Source organism: Tursiops truncatus, chromosome 13 (genome assembly GCF_011762595.2).
Source record: "Tursiops truncatus isolate mTurTru1 chromosome 13, mTurTru1.mat.Y, whole genome shotgun sequence".
Taxonomy (NCBI): Eukaryota; Metazoa; Chordata; class Mammalia; order Artiodactyla; family Delphinidae; genus Tursiops; species Tursiops truncatus.
Window position 1 is genome coordinate 37,087,458 of NC_047046.1, and position 17,631 is coordinate 37,105,088.

The window sequence follows — 17,631 nt, forward strand, 5'->3', positions numbered from 1 at the left end:
TGCACCGATTTATCTTTTTAGCCACTACTAATACTTTCTCATCAGTTTTTTAAGAATTGGTATTTAAAGCAAAGTATATTCTGTTTCTTCTTCCATTGGGGAAAAAAAGTGTTGAGTTATGACTCTTGAGCAGAGTTAAATCAATTCTTTATGAAATTCAGAACATTATTGAACTCATTCTGTGTGGTTAATTTTCCATGTCAGGTGAGTGAGTTACATTATTTTTACAGGTTTTTTTTTTTTTTTAATTATATCAGCAACTACAGTTTTAATGTATTATACAGAGAAACCTAAGTGATTTAAGTGAAGCTATTCACAGAAGAATCTGTGTGAAGGGTATAAAATAGAATAACTACTTTTGATCATAAAGGATTCAGTTTTCTAAAAATGAAAAATATGTGAGCCTTATTTCTATGTGTGTTTTATACTTCTATTATAGGTTTAATGAAAATAAGATACTAAATTATGAATGGCCAATCAAAAGCATTTGTTATTTTCAATAAGGTAATAATATTAATTGCCGTTTACTGTTATATTATCAAAATTATTAACTTTGTTTTTCCCTAATGATTTCAGAAAATTAACATTTAATCAACAAACACATCATTTAGTAAGCATTTATTAAATATTTTTATACAGTACGGTAATAGTTTCTCAACTTAAGAATGTTTTCTTAGTTTGCTGTTTGCCTTTTAAGTTTGCATGTAACTTTTTTGACATTTAAGTTGTACATTTGTATGTTATCAAATCTTTTTTATGCCTAAACAGTTCTTTGCATCCCAAGATTAAATATTCATCTCATCTGTTACATTTTATGCTTTTGTGTTTTACATCACTCTAATTCGTTTGGAAGTTATTTGGGTATAAAATGTGACTTATAAGTCTAGCATGATTGTTTCCCATACAGTTAATTTTCCCAGCACCAATTATTGGTTAATCCATGCCCACTGTATTGGTTTTGTCCAGTTAACTAGCCATTCTGACGTCACTACTTTCAATGACTAATCACTTGATAATGCATTTTAATAGTTAAGCAAGTTGCCTTTGCGATTCCTTTTTTTTTCTTCATCTTGGTATTCTGGCAAGTTCTTGATGAAGTTTAGACTTTATTTTTCATACTCCAAAAAAGTTCAGGTGAGATTTTGGTTAGGATTACATTATGTTTATAAGTTAACTTGTAAGAAATAACATCTTCCAATCAGTCTTCCCATCCTGTCTATTCAAATGTTTATTCATCCCTTGATTTATTCTTTTAATCAAGATTTAAATCTCCTAGTAAAGTCCTCTGAGACTTTTCTCCGTGGAGTTGGAAGATGAATCATCCTTTGTCTGATTATACTGCTCTAAAGATCTACCCCAATGCTCAGTGCTCTTGGAATCCAGGTCCCCACTTGGATACAAAACAAACAAGCATATGCAGAGATGAGGAGGAGAGTGTGTGCCTGAACAGCATTTATTTCCCTAAAATCAGCTCCTCCCCTGCCTTTCTTCCATTTTCTTTCTTTCTTTACTTTTTTTTTTTTTTTTAAGACATCAAGTTGGGTTTCCTTCAACAGCAGAGTCCCGATTAATTAACAAATTGTCGATACAGAAAGGAATATTTCTGATTAAAATAAGCAATGTATGCCCGGTGTCTTCCATTTGTCCTTCCACAGCCATACTCTGCTAGAAGGCTGGCCTGTACTCACCAGTGGGTTCCCTTGCTCTGGATTCCTCTTGGGCTGAGCCAACGAGGAGCTCTAGCAGAAGACCGGAGGACCTGAAAGAGAGGTCAAGGTATTTATTCCCCTGCTTCACTCCCTGTGAGGTTGGGCTGGCTATGTCCTCCAACTGAAGGGACCTCCTCTCCTTTGGGGGACCTCCCATCCCCTATCTTTTCTGCCTTAGGGGTGCTTCTGTTAATGTTGGTTGCTGCATTAATTCTTGTGATTCCCTTATCCTGCCCCCCCCGTTTGTAAATATCCTTGATTTATCTTAATTCGAGTGTGCCATTTGTTTCCAGCTGGGACCCTGACTGATGCTCATCATGCCACCACTAGATGTATCAGTAGAAAATTGGAAACTCTTATGTTATATGTCAAAGTGAGAGTTATTGCAAAACAGTAACATTTTTGGAACAGTAGCAATATACAATATTCTGTTAAATGTTAAGTTACCATAAGACCTTATTAAATGGAGAGAACACACCAAACGTTGAGCATATTCAAAACTCTTAATTTCTAAATTGGAACTTTTTAAGAATTTTTCAATTAAATTTCTGTTTTTCAAAAATTGGTAGCCATATATGTTAAAACTCCATTGAACAGACTAGTGTTAGATGTAACACTCCAAGAATGAATGAATCATTCAATTCATGGGTAGAATGAAAAATGAATAGGAATGAGGGGGTGGGAGTGCTGACCTAAGAAAAAGAGGAAATGGAAGAAAAAGGAGGTACCCAGAAAATTAGTAAAACAATAAAAGCCAAGTTAAATGGTGTGAGAACCCCACAGTAGCAGGAAAGGCCGACAGACCTTCAAGAAACAAGATGTCTAAGATGCTTGATCAGCTCTCCTCTGTTACCACAAACTTTCCTTCAGCTCTGCTACACACCCTGGGTGGGTGGCATTTGGGGAAGTAAAGGGATTAGGGGAATGTCCAGAGGGTTGACAAGGTACAAAAAAGGGGAGGGGTGGATTTCACATGTAAGAGTTTAAATGTTGTGACAAAATAAAAGTCCGCCAAGCGCTTCAGAGACCCTGGGAGGGACAGACACTAGGTTTCCCACATACACAGGGGAGCAGTTCAGTACACCTTCAGTCACATCTTAAAGGTCAAGTTAGCATGAGGAAGCTGGAGGACTTCGAGAATCCGAAGTAAAAAATTGCCCCCAGCCCAAGTGGTAATAGGGACAAGAGAAATAAAAAGAAACAACTTTGCAGTTGGCCAGAAGGAGTGACAGTGATCCTAATAGAAAAACTGAATTATTTAAAGTGGTGTGTCCCTTAAATGTTATGAGAGTCCTTTTATTCACTTACAATTGCTATTTATAATCCCTGTTTTCAAGGACAGCCTCAGCCTTGGTCTCCTAAAACATTGAGAGAATATACTGTGGAATTAGCAAACTACATGTATGCTTTTACGTCTCCCGATCCCAAACTCTTTCTTTTTTTTTTTATAAAGTTGTTTGTTTTCCCCCCCCTCATAAATTTATTTATTTATTTATTTTTGACTGTGTTGGGTCTTTGTTTCTGCACGCAGGCTTTCTTTAGCTGCATCGAGCGGGGGCTACTCTTCATTGTGGTGTGTGGGCTTCTCATTGCAGTGGCTTCTCTTATTGCGTAGCAAGGGCTCTAGGCACGCAGGCTTCAGTAGTTGTGGCACGTGGGCTCAGTAGCTGTGGCTCTCGGGCTCTGTAGCTGTGGCTCTCGGGCTCTAGAGCTCAGGCTCAGTAGTTGTGGCGCACTGGCTTAGTTGCTCTGCGGCATGTGGGATCTTCCCGGACCAGGGCTCAAACCCGTGTTCCCTGCATTGGCAGGCGGATTCTTAACCACTGTGCCACCAGGGAAGCCCCCCAAACTCTTTCAAAGGATCAAAGATCTTGGGTTGTTGGTTTGTCTGTTTTCGTAATCCTTACCACTGCTAGAAAATTAGAAAGATGACATCAATCCAGAAATTTTGAGAAACTCCTGGAACCAAAAGAAACCCAGTCCAAAATAAATACAAGAGAAAATTCTTGGAGAGTTTTAAGTGCAATTTCAGAGAATTCAAACTCAAAATTAACAAATAAAAGGAGGAGGGAGCCCCAGCGCAACATTTTTTTGTTTGTTTTATTGAGGTATAATTGCATAAAATAAAATTCACCATTTTAAGTGTACAATTAGATGAGTCTTGACAAACGTGTACAGTCGTGAAACCGCTGCCAGAATCATGATGTAGAACTTTTTCATCTTTCCAAAAAGTTCCCTCATGCCCCCTTACAGTCAGTCCTCTCCATTCACTCCTGACCTGTGGCAACCACTGAGGGCCTTCTGCCACTCCAGTTCTACATTTCTAGGTTTTCACATAAATGGAATCACACAGTATGTAGTCACTTGTGTCTGGCATCTTTCGCTTAGCATATGCTTTTGAGATTCATCTTTTTATGGCTTAGAAATTTCCCCTTGTATGAATATACTGCAATTTGATTGTCCATTTACCAAGTGATGGATGTTTGGGGCTATCATGAATAAGGCTGCTATATTAAAAAAGAGTCTTTTCATAAACTTATTTCAAATTCATATATCTTCTCTGGTGGAGGGTCTGTTTTGCCCATCTTTTGATACCAAGTTGTTTGTTTATTACTGAGTTGTAATTCTTTCAATATTCTGGATACAAGGACTTTACCAGATACATGTTTTACAAATATTTTTCTCCCATTCTGCACCTTGCATTTTCATGTCCTTAATGGTGTCTGTTGAAGAGAAAACATTTTCAATCTTGATGAAGTGCAATTTATCATTTTTTTTCCTTTTATGATTTACGCTCTTTGTATCTTAAGAAAATTTGCCTTACCCAAGTTCACAAAGATTTTCTCCATTGTGTTCTACAGAAGTTTTATAATTTTAGCTCTTATGTTTATGTCTGGATTCCAAGATGACTTTGTATATGATATAAGGTAAAGGCCAAGGGTAGTGTTTTGTTTGTTTTTCCATACAAATATCCATTTGTTCTAGCACTATTTGTTGCAAAGACTTCTACCCATTGAATTTCCTTGGCATCTTTTTCAAATCAGTTTACTGTATATGTGTGGGTCTATTTCAGGACTCTTGTTTCATTGATCTACATGTATCATTATGCCAATATCACATTGTCTTAATTAATGTGGCTTTTATAATAGTTAAGTCTTAAAATCAAGTAGTTTAAATTGTTTGGCTTTGTTCTTCTTTTCAAGATTATTTTGGCTATTCTGGTTCTTTAAATTTCCATAGGGATTTTAGAATCAAGTCCTTAATAGCTACAAAAAATCCTGCTGGGATTCTGATTAGACTGCATCAAATCAGTAGTTCAGTTTGGGAAGAACTGATATCTTAACAATATTGAATTTTCCAATCCAAGATTATGAACTTTCTGTACATTTAGGTCTTAAGTTTTCAGTGTATAGATCTTGCTTTTTTGTTGTTGTTGTCGTTGTTAAATTTGTGTCTAAGTATTCCAGACTTTTAATACAAAGAGGCATTGTTTTCTAATTTTAATTTCCCATTTTTAGTTATATTGAATGTAATTGATTTTATATTTTTAATAATTAATTAATTTGGCTTCACTGGGTCTTAGTTGCGGCACACGGGATCTTTGTTGTGACATTCAGGCTATTTTAGTTGCGGCATGCAGGCTCTTAGTTGTGGCATATGGGAGCTAGTTCACCGACCAGGGATTGAACCAGGGCCCCCTGCATTGGGAGCATGGAGTTTTAACCGCTGGACCACCAGGGAAATCCCTAATTGATTTTAAATTGACTTTGAATCCTAAAACTTGCTAAACTCGTTAATTCTAGAAGCTTTTTTTGGTAAATTCTACAAAGTTGATTTTCTTTTTTAAAGTTTTATTGGTGTATAGTTGATTTACAATGTTGTGTTAGTTTCTGGTATACAGCAAAGTGATTCAGTTATACACATATATATATATATATATATATTCTTTTTCATATTCTTTTTCGTTATAGGTTATTACAAGATATTGAATAGAGTTCCCTGTACTCTACAGTAGGACTTTATTGCTTATCTGTTTTATATATAGTAGTTTGTATCTGCTAATCCCAAACCCCTAATTTATCCCTCCCCCCCCACCCCCACTTTCCCCTTTGGTAACCGTAAGTTTGTTCTCTATGTCTGTGAGTCAAAGTTGATTTTCTACAAAAACCATCAATCATGTCATCCAAGAATAAAGAGGCTTACTTTATTCTTTCCAATATGCCTTTTGTTTCTTTTTCTTGCCATATTACACTAACTAGGACTTTCAGAACTATATTGAATAGAAGTGGTGAAAGCAGATATCCTTGCCTTGTTTCTTTTTTTTTTTTTGCGGTACGTGGGCCTCTCACTGCTGTGGCCTCTCCCGCCGCGGAGCACAGGCTCCGGACGCGCAGGCCCAGCGGCCATGGCTCACAGACCCAGCCGCTCCGCGGCATGTGGGATCCTCCCAGACTGGAGCACGAACCCGTGTCCCCCGCATCGGCAGGCGGACTCCCAACCACTGCGCTTGTTTCTAATCTTATGGGGAAAGCATTAATTTTTTACTATAATGTCAGATGGTGGCAATAGTTTTTTCCAAATGTCCTTTATCAGGTTGAAGAAGTTTCTTCTTTTGCTACTTTGATAAGAGATTTTTTTTAAATCATGAATCATTGTTGAATTTTGTCAAATACTTCTTCAGTCTGTATGAAGATCATATAGTTTCTCTTTTTTAGTCTATTATTAAGAAGAATAATTACATTAATGATTTTTGAATGCTAAACTAACCTTGCATTACTGGGATAAATCTCACCCAGTCGTGATGTTTTGTCTTTTTTATATAGTGCTAATGTCAGATTTGCTATTTTTTAAAAAGATTTTTGTGAATATGTTCATGAGTGCTATTGTTCTGCAGTTTTGTTTTCTTATAATATCTTTGTTTTAGTATCAGGATAATACTAACCTCTCTATTTAAAAGCTGGGAAATGTTCTCTCATATTTTTTTGAGGAGTTTACATAGAATTGCTATTGTTTCATAAATGTTTGGTAAACAGTGAAGCTGAGATGGCCTGGAATTTACTTTGAGGGAAAAATTTTCACTTTGAATTAAATTATTAAACTTTGTAATAGTTATAGGATTATTTATTTTTTAACATATTTATTGGAGTATAATTGCTTTACAATGGTGTGTTAGTTTCTGCTTTATAACAAAGTGAATCAGTTATACATATACATATGTTCCCGTATCTCTTCCCTCTTGCGTCTCCCTCCCTCCTACCCTCTATCTATTTCTTCTTGAATGAACTTTGGTGGTTTGTACATAATCTTCCCTTATTATTGTTTAGTGTTTGTAGGATCTGTAGTGCTGCCTCCACTTTTATTTGCAATCTTGGTAATTTGTGTCTTCTCTCCGTTGTTTTTCCTCATTAGTCTGGCTAGTGGTTTATCTATTTTAGTGATTTGTCTCAAAGAACTAGCTTTTGGTTTCATTGATTTGCTCTATATGCGTGTATTTATGTGTGTGTATGTGTGCATGTGTGCACGATCACCCATGTGCATGTGTGTTCTGTTTCACTGATTTCCTATCTTCACTTATTTCATCCTTTTGGGTTTTATTTGCTCTGTCATTTTGGAGTTTACTCTTCTTTTTCTAGCTTTTTTTAAGGTGGAAGTTCAGATCATTGATTTGAGACTTTCCTTCTTTTCTAATACATTTAATGTTATAAATTTCCGTTTAAATACTACTTTAACTGCATTCCACATATTTTGATATGTTCTTACCATATCAAAATATTTTCTAATTTCCCTTCTGAGTTCTTTTTTGACTCGTGGCTTATTTATATGTTTGCTATTTAATTGTTAATTATTTGGGGATTTTCCAGAAATCTCTTATCCTAGTTTATTTCTGTTTTGGCCAGAGAACATATTTTGTATAATTTCAATCCTCTCAAATGTATACCTGTATTAAAACTCTGTTTCATGGCCCAGAATATGTTCTACCTTGATGTATGTTCTGTTTGTACTTGAAAATAATATGCATCCTGCTTTTGTCAGCTAGAGTGTTCTAGAAATGTCAGTTTGGTCAAATTAATTGATAGTATTGCTCAGTCTTCTATATTTTTGTTGCTTTTCTGTTGGCTTTTCCTATCAATTACTGAAAGAGGAATGTTGAAATCCTCAACTATAATTGTAGATTTTTCTGTTTCTCCTTTTAATTCTATCTTTTTTGTTTCATGTGTAACTCTTATTAGGTGCATATACATTTATGATTATTGCGTCACAGGACAAATTGACTCCTTTATCATTATTAAATATTTCCCTTTATCCTTGGTAATATTCCTTTGCATAGATCCAGATTTCTTCTGATATCATTTTCCTTCTCCATGAAGTGCTTCCTTTAATATTTCTTCTTGCACAGGTCTGATAGTACTGCATTTTAAAAGTTTTTATTTGACTTCCTTTTTGAAATGTTTTAGTTCAGTTAAGAATTCTAGGTTGACAGGGTTTTTTTTTTTTCCCTTTAGTACTTTATAGATGTCTCTTCACTGTCTTCTAACTTGCATTATTCCTGACAAAAAGTCTTCTGTTGTCCTCAATTTTATTTCTTTAAATGTAGAGTGTCTTTTTTTTCAGAATGTTTTAAAAATAGTCTTTTTTTTTTTAAAGATTTTTTTTTTTGATGACCATTTTTAAAGTCTTTATTGAATTTGTTACAGTATTGCTTCTGCTTTATGTTTTTGGTTTTCTGGCTGCGAGGCATGTGGGATCTTAGCTCCCTGACCAAGGATTGAACCTGCGCCCCCTGCATTGGAAGGCGAAGTCTCAACCACTGGACCGCCAGGGAAGTCCCTAAAAATAGTCTTTTATTCCTGGTTTTCAGCAATTTATTTATGATGTACCTTCACATGACTTTCTTAAAGGTTATTCTACTTAGAGTTTAAGATGCTTGATTCAGTGGATTATAGTTTTCATCAAAGTTGGGAATTTGGGGCCATTATTTTTCAATTTGTTTTCTGTATTCACTTCTGGACCTCTACGTGTCTATTGGGCCATTTACTATTGTCTCACAGGTCAGTGATGCTCTCTTCTATTCTTTTTCTGTTTAATCCTTCTTTTTGCTTCATTATGGATACTTTCTTTTACTCTGTCTTCATATTCACTAATCTTTTCTTTTGAAGTGTCTTTTCTGCTTATAATCCCATACAGTGTATTTTTTTAATCTTAGAAATTGTAGCTTTCATTTTTTTCTTTTTTGTATCTTTCATACCTCTCCTCTTTATGCTTGTAGTTTCCATCTTGAAGGTCCTTGTCTGAATTTTAGGACTGTTGAGTCTGTTTCTATTTATTGACCTTTATCTTGTTCATGGGCTATATATTCCCGCTTTTATATATGCCTAGTAAATTTGATTGGATGCTGGACACTATAAATTGTAATTTTTGGTTGCTAGAATTTGGAGGGGGGCATTCCTTTAAATAATGTTGAATTTTGATTCATGTACACTTTCTACCCTGGCTCATGGGGACAGGAACTATTTTAAGCCCTGTGGAAACTCCAGGTATTATTTTGTCTAGTCTTAACTTGGAATCAGTTGAATCCTTCCAAGTTTTGCATTCAAGTTCTGTTAGATCCAAAACAATCTTTAGTCTTAGGAGACTTTTTCTGCCAGTAAGGCAATACCCCGTTGAGGGTTCTACCTGATGCCCCATGTATTACTAAATCTTCTCACTCTGGCTGGCAGGAATAGGTACCATTCCCTACCTTGTGCAACCTCCAATAATTTTTTTGCCTATTCCTTTCTGGTGACTTTCCTCAAATTTGAATAATTTCCTCTAATTCATGTGCATATCCACACTCAGCCAAAGATTAGAAGAGATCCTTCTGTTTTCTGCCTCTAAAATTACAGCCACATTGGCCTCCTCAAACACTAATATTAGTCTTCTCAAGTCAGTAACGCTGCTAGGCTCAGTTTGGGACCCCCCTTTCCAGTAGCCTCCAGCCTCCAGACAGTAAGCTGGTGCAACTGTAGGGTGCTTTGTTTTTCTTCTCTCCAAGATCACAGTTCTGCTCTCCTGTGGTCCAGTGTCTGAAATCCTTTCTTCCAAATATTTTAACTGGTTTTCTAGCTGTGTAAGATGGGAGTATAAATCCTGTCCCTTTTACTTTATTTTTCCTAGAAGTAGTGGGGCTATTAATTATAGGGATTTGGATGGGGGGTGTGGTCAGCATTTGGAATAGCTGGGTAGCCAGGCCTCTCCCTGTATGATAAACTGATCCAGTCAGTAAGCTGGAATATTAAACCAAAGGATATGCCCAGAACTCAACAAAGAGTCAAAAAAATTGTGGATTTTTTGTTTTTGTTTAAGTTAAAGCATGGGTGACAGATTCAGATTTGAACTTAACAAACCAACGTAAGTTCCAGATGAAGAGGAAGAACCAATGAAAGGAACAGTAGAGAAAACTTTCCAGAGCAATACATTGCTTCTGGCTTGAAAGAATCCATCAGTTGTAGAGTAAGATTAATACTTAAGTTCATCCTAAACATATATTAGTAATATTTTTAAACCATAAAGAGAAAATCCAAACATTTTCCAGAGAGTGGGAAAAAAACCCAAAACTCAGCGTATTCTTTAAAGAATGAGACTTAACATTACTTTAAAAAGTATTCATTTGAACTAAGAATTCTATACAATAAAATCCTTCAGATCTGAAAGAAAAAGACATCTTCAGAACACAAAGTACTCGGAATATATCACCCAGGCCAGAGACCCATTCTGAAAAAAATAAATTGAGCATATATTCCAGCCACATACCCCCAACCCCCAAAATCAAGAAAGCAAAAAATAGGGGTGAACAAATAGGTAACACAATTGTTAATAAATGTTGATCCATATGTAAAATTATCTCTATCTAAATGGCAAAGTGGGTAGGACAGGGAAAAGAAGGGCTATTTCCTATTAACATCCGAATTTCAGACTTCCCTTGGAAAATGTGAAGATGCAGCAATCCGGGCTCTAATTCCCACAGGGCCACAATCAGCTGGAGCTAACTGGCTGCCCCTTAGCTGCAGTGACTGCCTCTTGCCTCACGCCCCGCCCCCACACACACCTTTGCTTCTTGGTGTCCATGCAGCCTCTGTAGGCGTTTGAGTTAACCATCTCAGTCTTTAGCCAAAGGAATTCATTCAACGGGGTTTGCATCCTTGAGCAGCAGAGGTGACCTGGGTATCCCTGAAAACATCCTTGCCATACCAACAGGAACATATATTAATGGAATATCTATACAGCACTGCTTCCCAAACATTTAATTTTCAAAGCAGTCCCCAGAAGTAGGAACTGAAAGGTGGCCTGCTGTACTACAAGGCAAGGGGTCAGTGACCCCCGCCCCCCCCCCAAAATGGTATAAAAACTTACATGTGCACGTTGGAGGGGGCGGTGTCCATAGCCTTCACCATGCTGTCAGAGGGATCCTATAGCTCTGAACCCCAGAGTCCCTGCAACCCAGAGGACAGAGCCCTGGGTTTGCAGCTAGAACTCTCAGCCACTTAACTAGCTTTGTGGCCTTGGGCAAGTCTCTTAAATCAATCTCTCCAAATCCCCATTCCTTCACCAATAAAATGGACATGACCTGCCTACTTGTAGAGTTGGGCGGATAAGAGGTCATGTATTTAAAGCACTCTGCATCAGCAAGGGTGTAATAAATCGTGAGCCGCCTCTTTATCAGGTGGTAAACAGGCTGAGGTCACTTAAAAGACCCTTAGGATCTTCTAGCCCAAGGCTATCCTGGCTGACCTTCCGACTGAGGGCAGGCGCTGAGCTGACCCGAATCTGCTGCTAGGCGATCTCACTCTGACCGGACACGCACTCTCGGGCTCGCACTCTCGGGCACCGCTCCCGGTAAGGTCACTTTGCGTGTTTCTAGTCTGGGCGGAGCAGGGTCCTGCGGGGTTGCCGACGCGGAGCGAGGTGGGTGGAGAACCCGAACGAGTCCGCCTGTGGTGCAGCTCCCTCAGTACGGGCGGAAACTTGGCGCGAAAAACGTAGGAGTCATGGGACCCTGAACTGGGCTGGCCACTCCAGTCGGGCCAAGTTCACTGAGTTCGCCAAGTTCTCGAGCGCGGCCGTGAGAGTTGGCAGCCTCGGGGTGCGGGCGACATGGTGCGCGGCAGGATCTCTCGGCTCTCGGTTCGCGACGTGCGCTTCCCCACGTCGCTCGGGGGCCACGGCTCGGACGCTATGGTAAGCGCTGCCTGACCGCCGGTGCCCTCCCGCCCCTCCGACGCTGGGCCGTTTAGGCTCGGGGCACCCCGCAGGCCCCAGGAAGGTTCCCAACCTTGGAACCGTTGCTTTTGTAAGTGGAGAGGTCGGGAAGGGGAATGAAGGTATCTAGAGACTCTCCACCCTCCTAGGTTTTTTTCTCTTTTCTTACTGTTCCTTTCTTTGCTGACATTTAGTATTTCCTGTTTTTACATTTACAATTCTCATTTTGCTGGAAATGCGAATCGTATTTGCAAAACGATGTTGTTAGGTTCCCACCAGTGAAACCCTAAAACACAGCGCTAGCTTCTCAACCAGAAGGAGACCAGGAAGACCCGGGCAGGGTGTTAGGTGGTGATCCTGCTTCCGCCACAGCTTGCTGTGTGACCTGGGAAAGCTCCTAACCCAAGAGGCCCATCTGCGAAGTGAAGGAGTCACAGTCTGGCTGGAAAACCAGACGAACAAACTCGCAGTAACTGGGTCGTGTAAGAGGGGGCTCTCATGAAATTACCTGAAAACATGATTATAGAGGATGTGTCACATAAAGAGTTAAGTAGATGTCAGCCTTTGGAGATGCAGTAAAGTAAGCACTGAAGGGCATTTTTGCTCCCTGAGAGTGTTAGCGGGACAGCCCACGCCACCACCACCTTCTAGTGCAGTGGTTCCCAAATATGAGTCCTGTGCAGGGTCTCCTCCAGGCCTGTCCCCACTGGATCCTCACTGCCCCTCCCGGCCCACTCACACATGGCACACTGGAAAAACAAAGTTGCAGGGTATGTAATGAATGTGTGAAACATCCGTGTTAGGATAATGATTATCTGTTACTTGTATGGAGGGAGGGGAATTGGGTACCCAAGGACTTTCATTCACACTGTAAAGTTTTGCCTCTTAAGCTGGATGGAGGGCACCCTGATGTGTATTACATTCCCTATGCTCTTTGTGTACCTGAAATGACCTTTTGTTAAAAAGTGCTAAAGTTACTTAAAAGAATGTCCTTTATTCTGAGATTAGGTTCTTCCTGCTTTTAAAAACCCTTATTTGTCCTTTCTTATATGATGTTATGGTAAATGACAAAAAACACCCACTGGGCAATCCTTTGTGGATCTCCAAACAAATATTTGAAATTTTACTGACTTGTAAAATTCAAATACCTGATCATGTGCTATCGCCTCTGCCCCTCTGAGGTGTAGCAGCTGTGGGGAAACCACACAATCTCTCCAGGCCTGGGTTTTCTCATCTGTAAAATGGGTGTAACAGTGTCTGCTTTATACATGTAAATGAGATGTGTGTAGAGAGCCTGACACAGAGAAGGCTGGCAATAACTGTGGCTGTAATTACTGTTTACATATGAAGAAACTGAAGCAGAAGAGTGCTGACCTCCATTTTTCTCTTCTTTGAATTTGTGAAGTGTTAAGGTTGCTGGCTTACTGTGGAATAACTTAGGAAATGGAATTTGTCTCTGGCCTGAGTGGTTTATGACCTCTGGGTCAGGAGAGATTATTATCTGACAGCTGTATTGCAAGCTCATAAATACTGAAGTATTATCTCCCAGAGATATGGTGTGTGTTGTATGCTGATTTCCAAGTGCCTTCCTTTTAATTAATTAATTAATTAACTTATTTATTTGGCCACCCCGAGGCATGCAGGATCTTAGGAGATCTAACTCGTGCCCCCTGCAGTGGAAGCGCAGAGTCCTAACCACTGGACCACCAGGGAACTCCCCCCAAGTGCCTTCTTAATCGCAAGTCTGCTTGTCAGTCCTCAGCAGTACTGCCATGACTGAGGATTGCTCCCCGCACCCTCACTGCACGCAGCACTCAGCAGTTCAGCTCCCTTAGCACTTAGCAGCAGAGCGAGTCTTCCTGATCACAAGTAGGGTATTTTCATGAAGGAGCCCTGAAACTGTTCCCCATATTTGTTCAAGCAGTGGGTTCCAGTTACGATTTCTTACCAGCCTTTTAAGAAACGTGGAGCCCTCGGGCCTGCAGTGCTCTTACCAGCACTTATGCAGGAGCTAACTACGGTTCCAGAGAGCCCAGCTCTGCTGAGCCTGCCACTTCCCAGCCCGACTTTTTTTTTTCTTTTCCATTATAGTTTATATTAGATATTGAATGTAGTTCCTTCTGCTATACAGTAAATACTTCTTGTTTATCTATTTTATATATAGTAGTTTGTATATGTTAATTCTAAACTCCTAATTTATCCTTACCTGCCTTCTCCTTTGGTAAGCATAAGTTTGTTGTCTATGTCTGTGACTCTGTTTCTGTTTTGTAAAGTCCATTTGTGTGTCATATTTTAGATTCCACATATAAGTGATATCATATGGTATTTGTCTTTCTCTGTCTGACTGACTTCACTTAGTGTGATAATCTCTAGGTCCATCCATGTTGCTGCAAATGACATTACTTCATTCTTTTTTTACAGCCGAGTAATATTCCATTGTATATATGTACCACATCTTCTTTATCCATTCATCTGTCAGTGGACCCTTAGGTTGCTTCCATGTCTTGTCCCAGCCATACTTTTCCTCTCCATTCCCCGTTGTCTGCTGAGCTCCCTGAAGCTGCTGTCTAGACCACTCTCTCCCGCCTCTGCCACCCAGTCCTGTGCCACTGTGTCACCACAAAGACTGAAGACTAATGCGCCCTTGGCCCCATCTCTGCACATCAGCCTCCAGCCATCCCTCTCATCTTTCCCTTTATTCTGTAAGGCATGTCCTTCTCCAGAACTGATTTATGCCTGTGTCCCCATGCCCACCTTTTCTGACTGCCAGGGCCTGTTCCCTTTTCATTTTAAGCCTCTCCTTTTCTAGTGGCCCCTCTCCATCCCACATGGACAGGGCTTCCCACTTTGGAATAGTCTTTACTTGGCCTCTCCACCCCCTTTCTGTCCCTTCCCCACCGAACCCTAGATTACTGGTCCATGCCTGTTGCCTCCATCCGTTCATCTACTTCCTCCTTAACCTGAAGTTGACCTGTGTCTCCTTCCTTCTCTTGGAACTGCCCTTTCTATTTCTGCATCCAGTGTCCTTCACCCTGGTCTACATTTCTTGCTGTCTGCTGCCCATCCCTCCCTCGCTGACCACTTGCCTCTCTGGCTGCTCCTTCCTATACTGACCCCCTTCTTCCCTCTCAAGGCTCAGGCCTCAATGTCTTTCCTGTCTCATCACACACTCCCATTAAGACCCCCTCTGTGTTCATGGCTTCAGTGACCACTTTTATGCCAAAGACTCCCAGATCTCATTCCTGGATCTTCACTGTCACCTCAAGTCCAACTGCCATCCTTCAGGAGGACATTCCTTTTGTCCATTCAGAGCTCCTGTGTTTCCTTTGGGGAACATGAACAGTTCCCTCTGATGGGAACTCTTTTTGGTGTTTTCTGTTCTTACGTGACATCATTCCCGGGTTTATTTGGGGATTTCTCACGTTTGCGGATTTGGGGGGATCATTTCCCCTCCAGCACACAGACCCTGATTACTCAGCTGCCTATGTTGTCTTGGAGACGGATGCGGAAGATGGACTCAAGGGCTACGGAATCACCTTCACTCTGGGGAAAGGCACTGAAGTTGGTGAGTTGAACATCCCTTGAGGTTCTAGAATGCTTAAGTTTCATTTACATTCCAGTTCTGACCTTATTTTCCTCCGTATTTACACTGCTTGAAGTGAGTAAAAACAATGTTTAATGGTTTATTTCATTGGGATAAATTTTTAAATAGCAGATTTTGGCTTCTCTCCTTGTAGTCATCCATAGACTACAGGTGAATCCTTGAATCTCAGCCGATTTCTGTGCAGAGCTTTGAGGACCTGAACTGTGTGAGTGAGTGAGGGACATGACGTAGGCAGGCATGCATTCACAGAACAAGGCTTATTGTTGTGTGCAGAGAGCCTACTTGCTTTTCTGAATATTCCACACTGAGTTGGTTTCAAGTTCACTGCTCTTCTGGGCAGAAAAGGCTGTAGGTCCTGCCCAGTTTCAGAACTCTCATCTGGAAGAGCAGATAGTGAAGAATGCACATTGAGCCGTGAGTAAGCCTGTCTTTTCTCAGAGCTGGATGAGGGCTCAGCAGTCTTGAGAGTCCACATTTTTGGAGATAAGGAAACTGAGGCCCAGACAGCTGCTCGGTTAGTCCTGACTGCCCGAAGTGCTTTCTCTCCGGAATATTTACATACAAATTATTTGCTTGTTTTTTTTTAAATGCATAATTGTTTTTTTTAATGCACGCACAGTGTACAAAATTCAATATGTACAAAAAGAAGACCTCTGACAGATCAATTTCAATGGCTCATTAGGAGCTGAAGCCGAATTATGATAGGTTGAAGGGTGAGGGTCCAGGAAGGGAGGAAATAGATTCTCTAACTTTGGTGGTGATGCGATACCTCCCTCATGGATATTTGTACTGTCAGCCCTTGCCTAGTTGTAGAAGAAAACTCTTGACCCACCGAACGATTTTGGTATCATCGAGCAGATAAAAGGTGTGTGTGTGTGTGTATGTATGTGTGTATGAATGTATGTGTGTGTGTATGTGTGTGTGTGTGTGTGTGTGTGTGTGTGTGTGTGTGTGTGTGTGTGTGTGTAGGACAAGGGAACCTTTCTTGAGCGTTATGTGGATGCCATCAGGCTCTTCCAGCTCCTCCCAGGGCTGCCGTCCAGTCATCCGTCAGCTGGGCCTTCCGCAGACACCTCCTGTGTGCTAGGCGCTCTGCCAGGCACTGCAGAAATGACTTTACAAACAGAGAGAAAGGGGACAGAGTCCCACATACAAGGAGAAGGAAATCACGAACTTCTCAGGGAGACAGACATAAAAGAATCAATAGTGCAGTGCGAGAAGGACTATTTTTTTTTTTTTTTTTGAGTACAAGCTACACGGAAAGAAGTTTAGTTCATTGTCCAGGAGGGTCAGGACGGCCTCAGAGCAATGGTGAGGTTTTGAGATGAGCCTTGAGGGGTAACTAGGAATTGGCTGGGCAGAAGGAGGCACCTCGGCAATGATTCCCTGACCCCCTCCCCCTAAGTCAACCATTCACTGTTGATGTTTTCTCCCAGGCAGTGACTGCTGACCCCCACAGGTTGCTGAGCTGTGTATCAGCTTCTCCTGCAACTTTAATTCACTGGTGTAAGTTGAGCACTTTATGAAGCTGCTTTCTCCAGCCATACAGGGCAGCCCCCAAAGTTTGTACAAAACTCAGCAGGCTTACAAGATGTGTTCTGGGACAAGCCATGAGAACCACTCTCTGTTAACAGCCAGGACCTGGAACTGGGCCCGCAGTGGAGGGACGCTGCACTGTCACGTGGTCCCTGGGACAGATGTGTTGCTGAGTTCACTGTGTGGGGACCTCCCTGACCCCTCCCCTCCCCCACACTGTCCCAATGGATGCCTCGAGCAGGAGAAATCAATTTCCATCTCTCTGTGCCTGGAACAAATGGCTCTTTTGTGGTGATGGAGGTGGCTTCCGCCTGTTTCAGACCACAGCATGACGGAACCCATTTTAATTTTAACCTTGTTGCATTTTTCACTGCCACTGCCGTCTCACTGAACGTGTTACGTGGTGTTCAAATTAAAGTTGAAAAAAATTCCATTAGCTCATCACGGTTCTTCTGCAGCCTTTATCAGCCTACTTACCTAATCATCTTTTATGATCCAAGAAAACAGAAAGAAAACAATGCTTTCCTCATTACTGTGCAGAAAGCG

The 17,631-nt window shown here is 40.6% G+C and overlaps 1 protein-coding gene across 2 annotated transcripts in view; it reads left to right on the top strand.

Moving 5' to 3' along the window:
* The first annotated feature begins 1,801 nt into the window (after positions 1 to 1,801).
* The window catches only part of ENOSF1 (enolase superfamily member 1), a 33,307-nt gene continuing 17,477 nt past the window's right edge, over positions 1,802 to 17,631 (top strand). Inside the window, exons 1-2 of one of the 2 annotated variants that reach the window (XM_019930569.3) lie at positions 1,802 to 11,924; positions 15,402 to 15,510. In XM_019930569.3, the coding sequence (XP_019786128.1) occupies positions 11,841 to 11,924; positions 15,402 to 15,510 (193 nt within the window). In that variant the 5' untranslated portion in view covers positions 1,802 to 11,840. The other variant, XM_073790567.1, reaches the window with a different exon arrangement.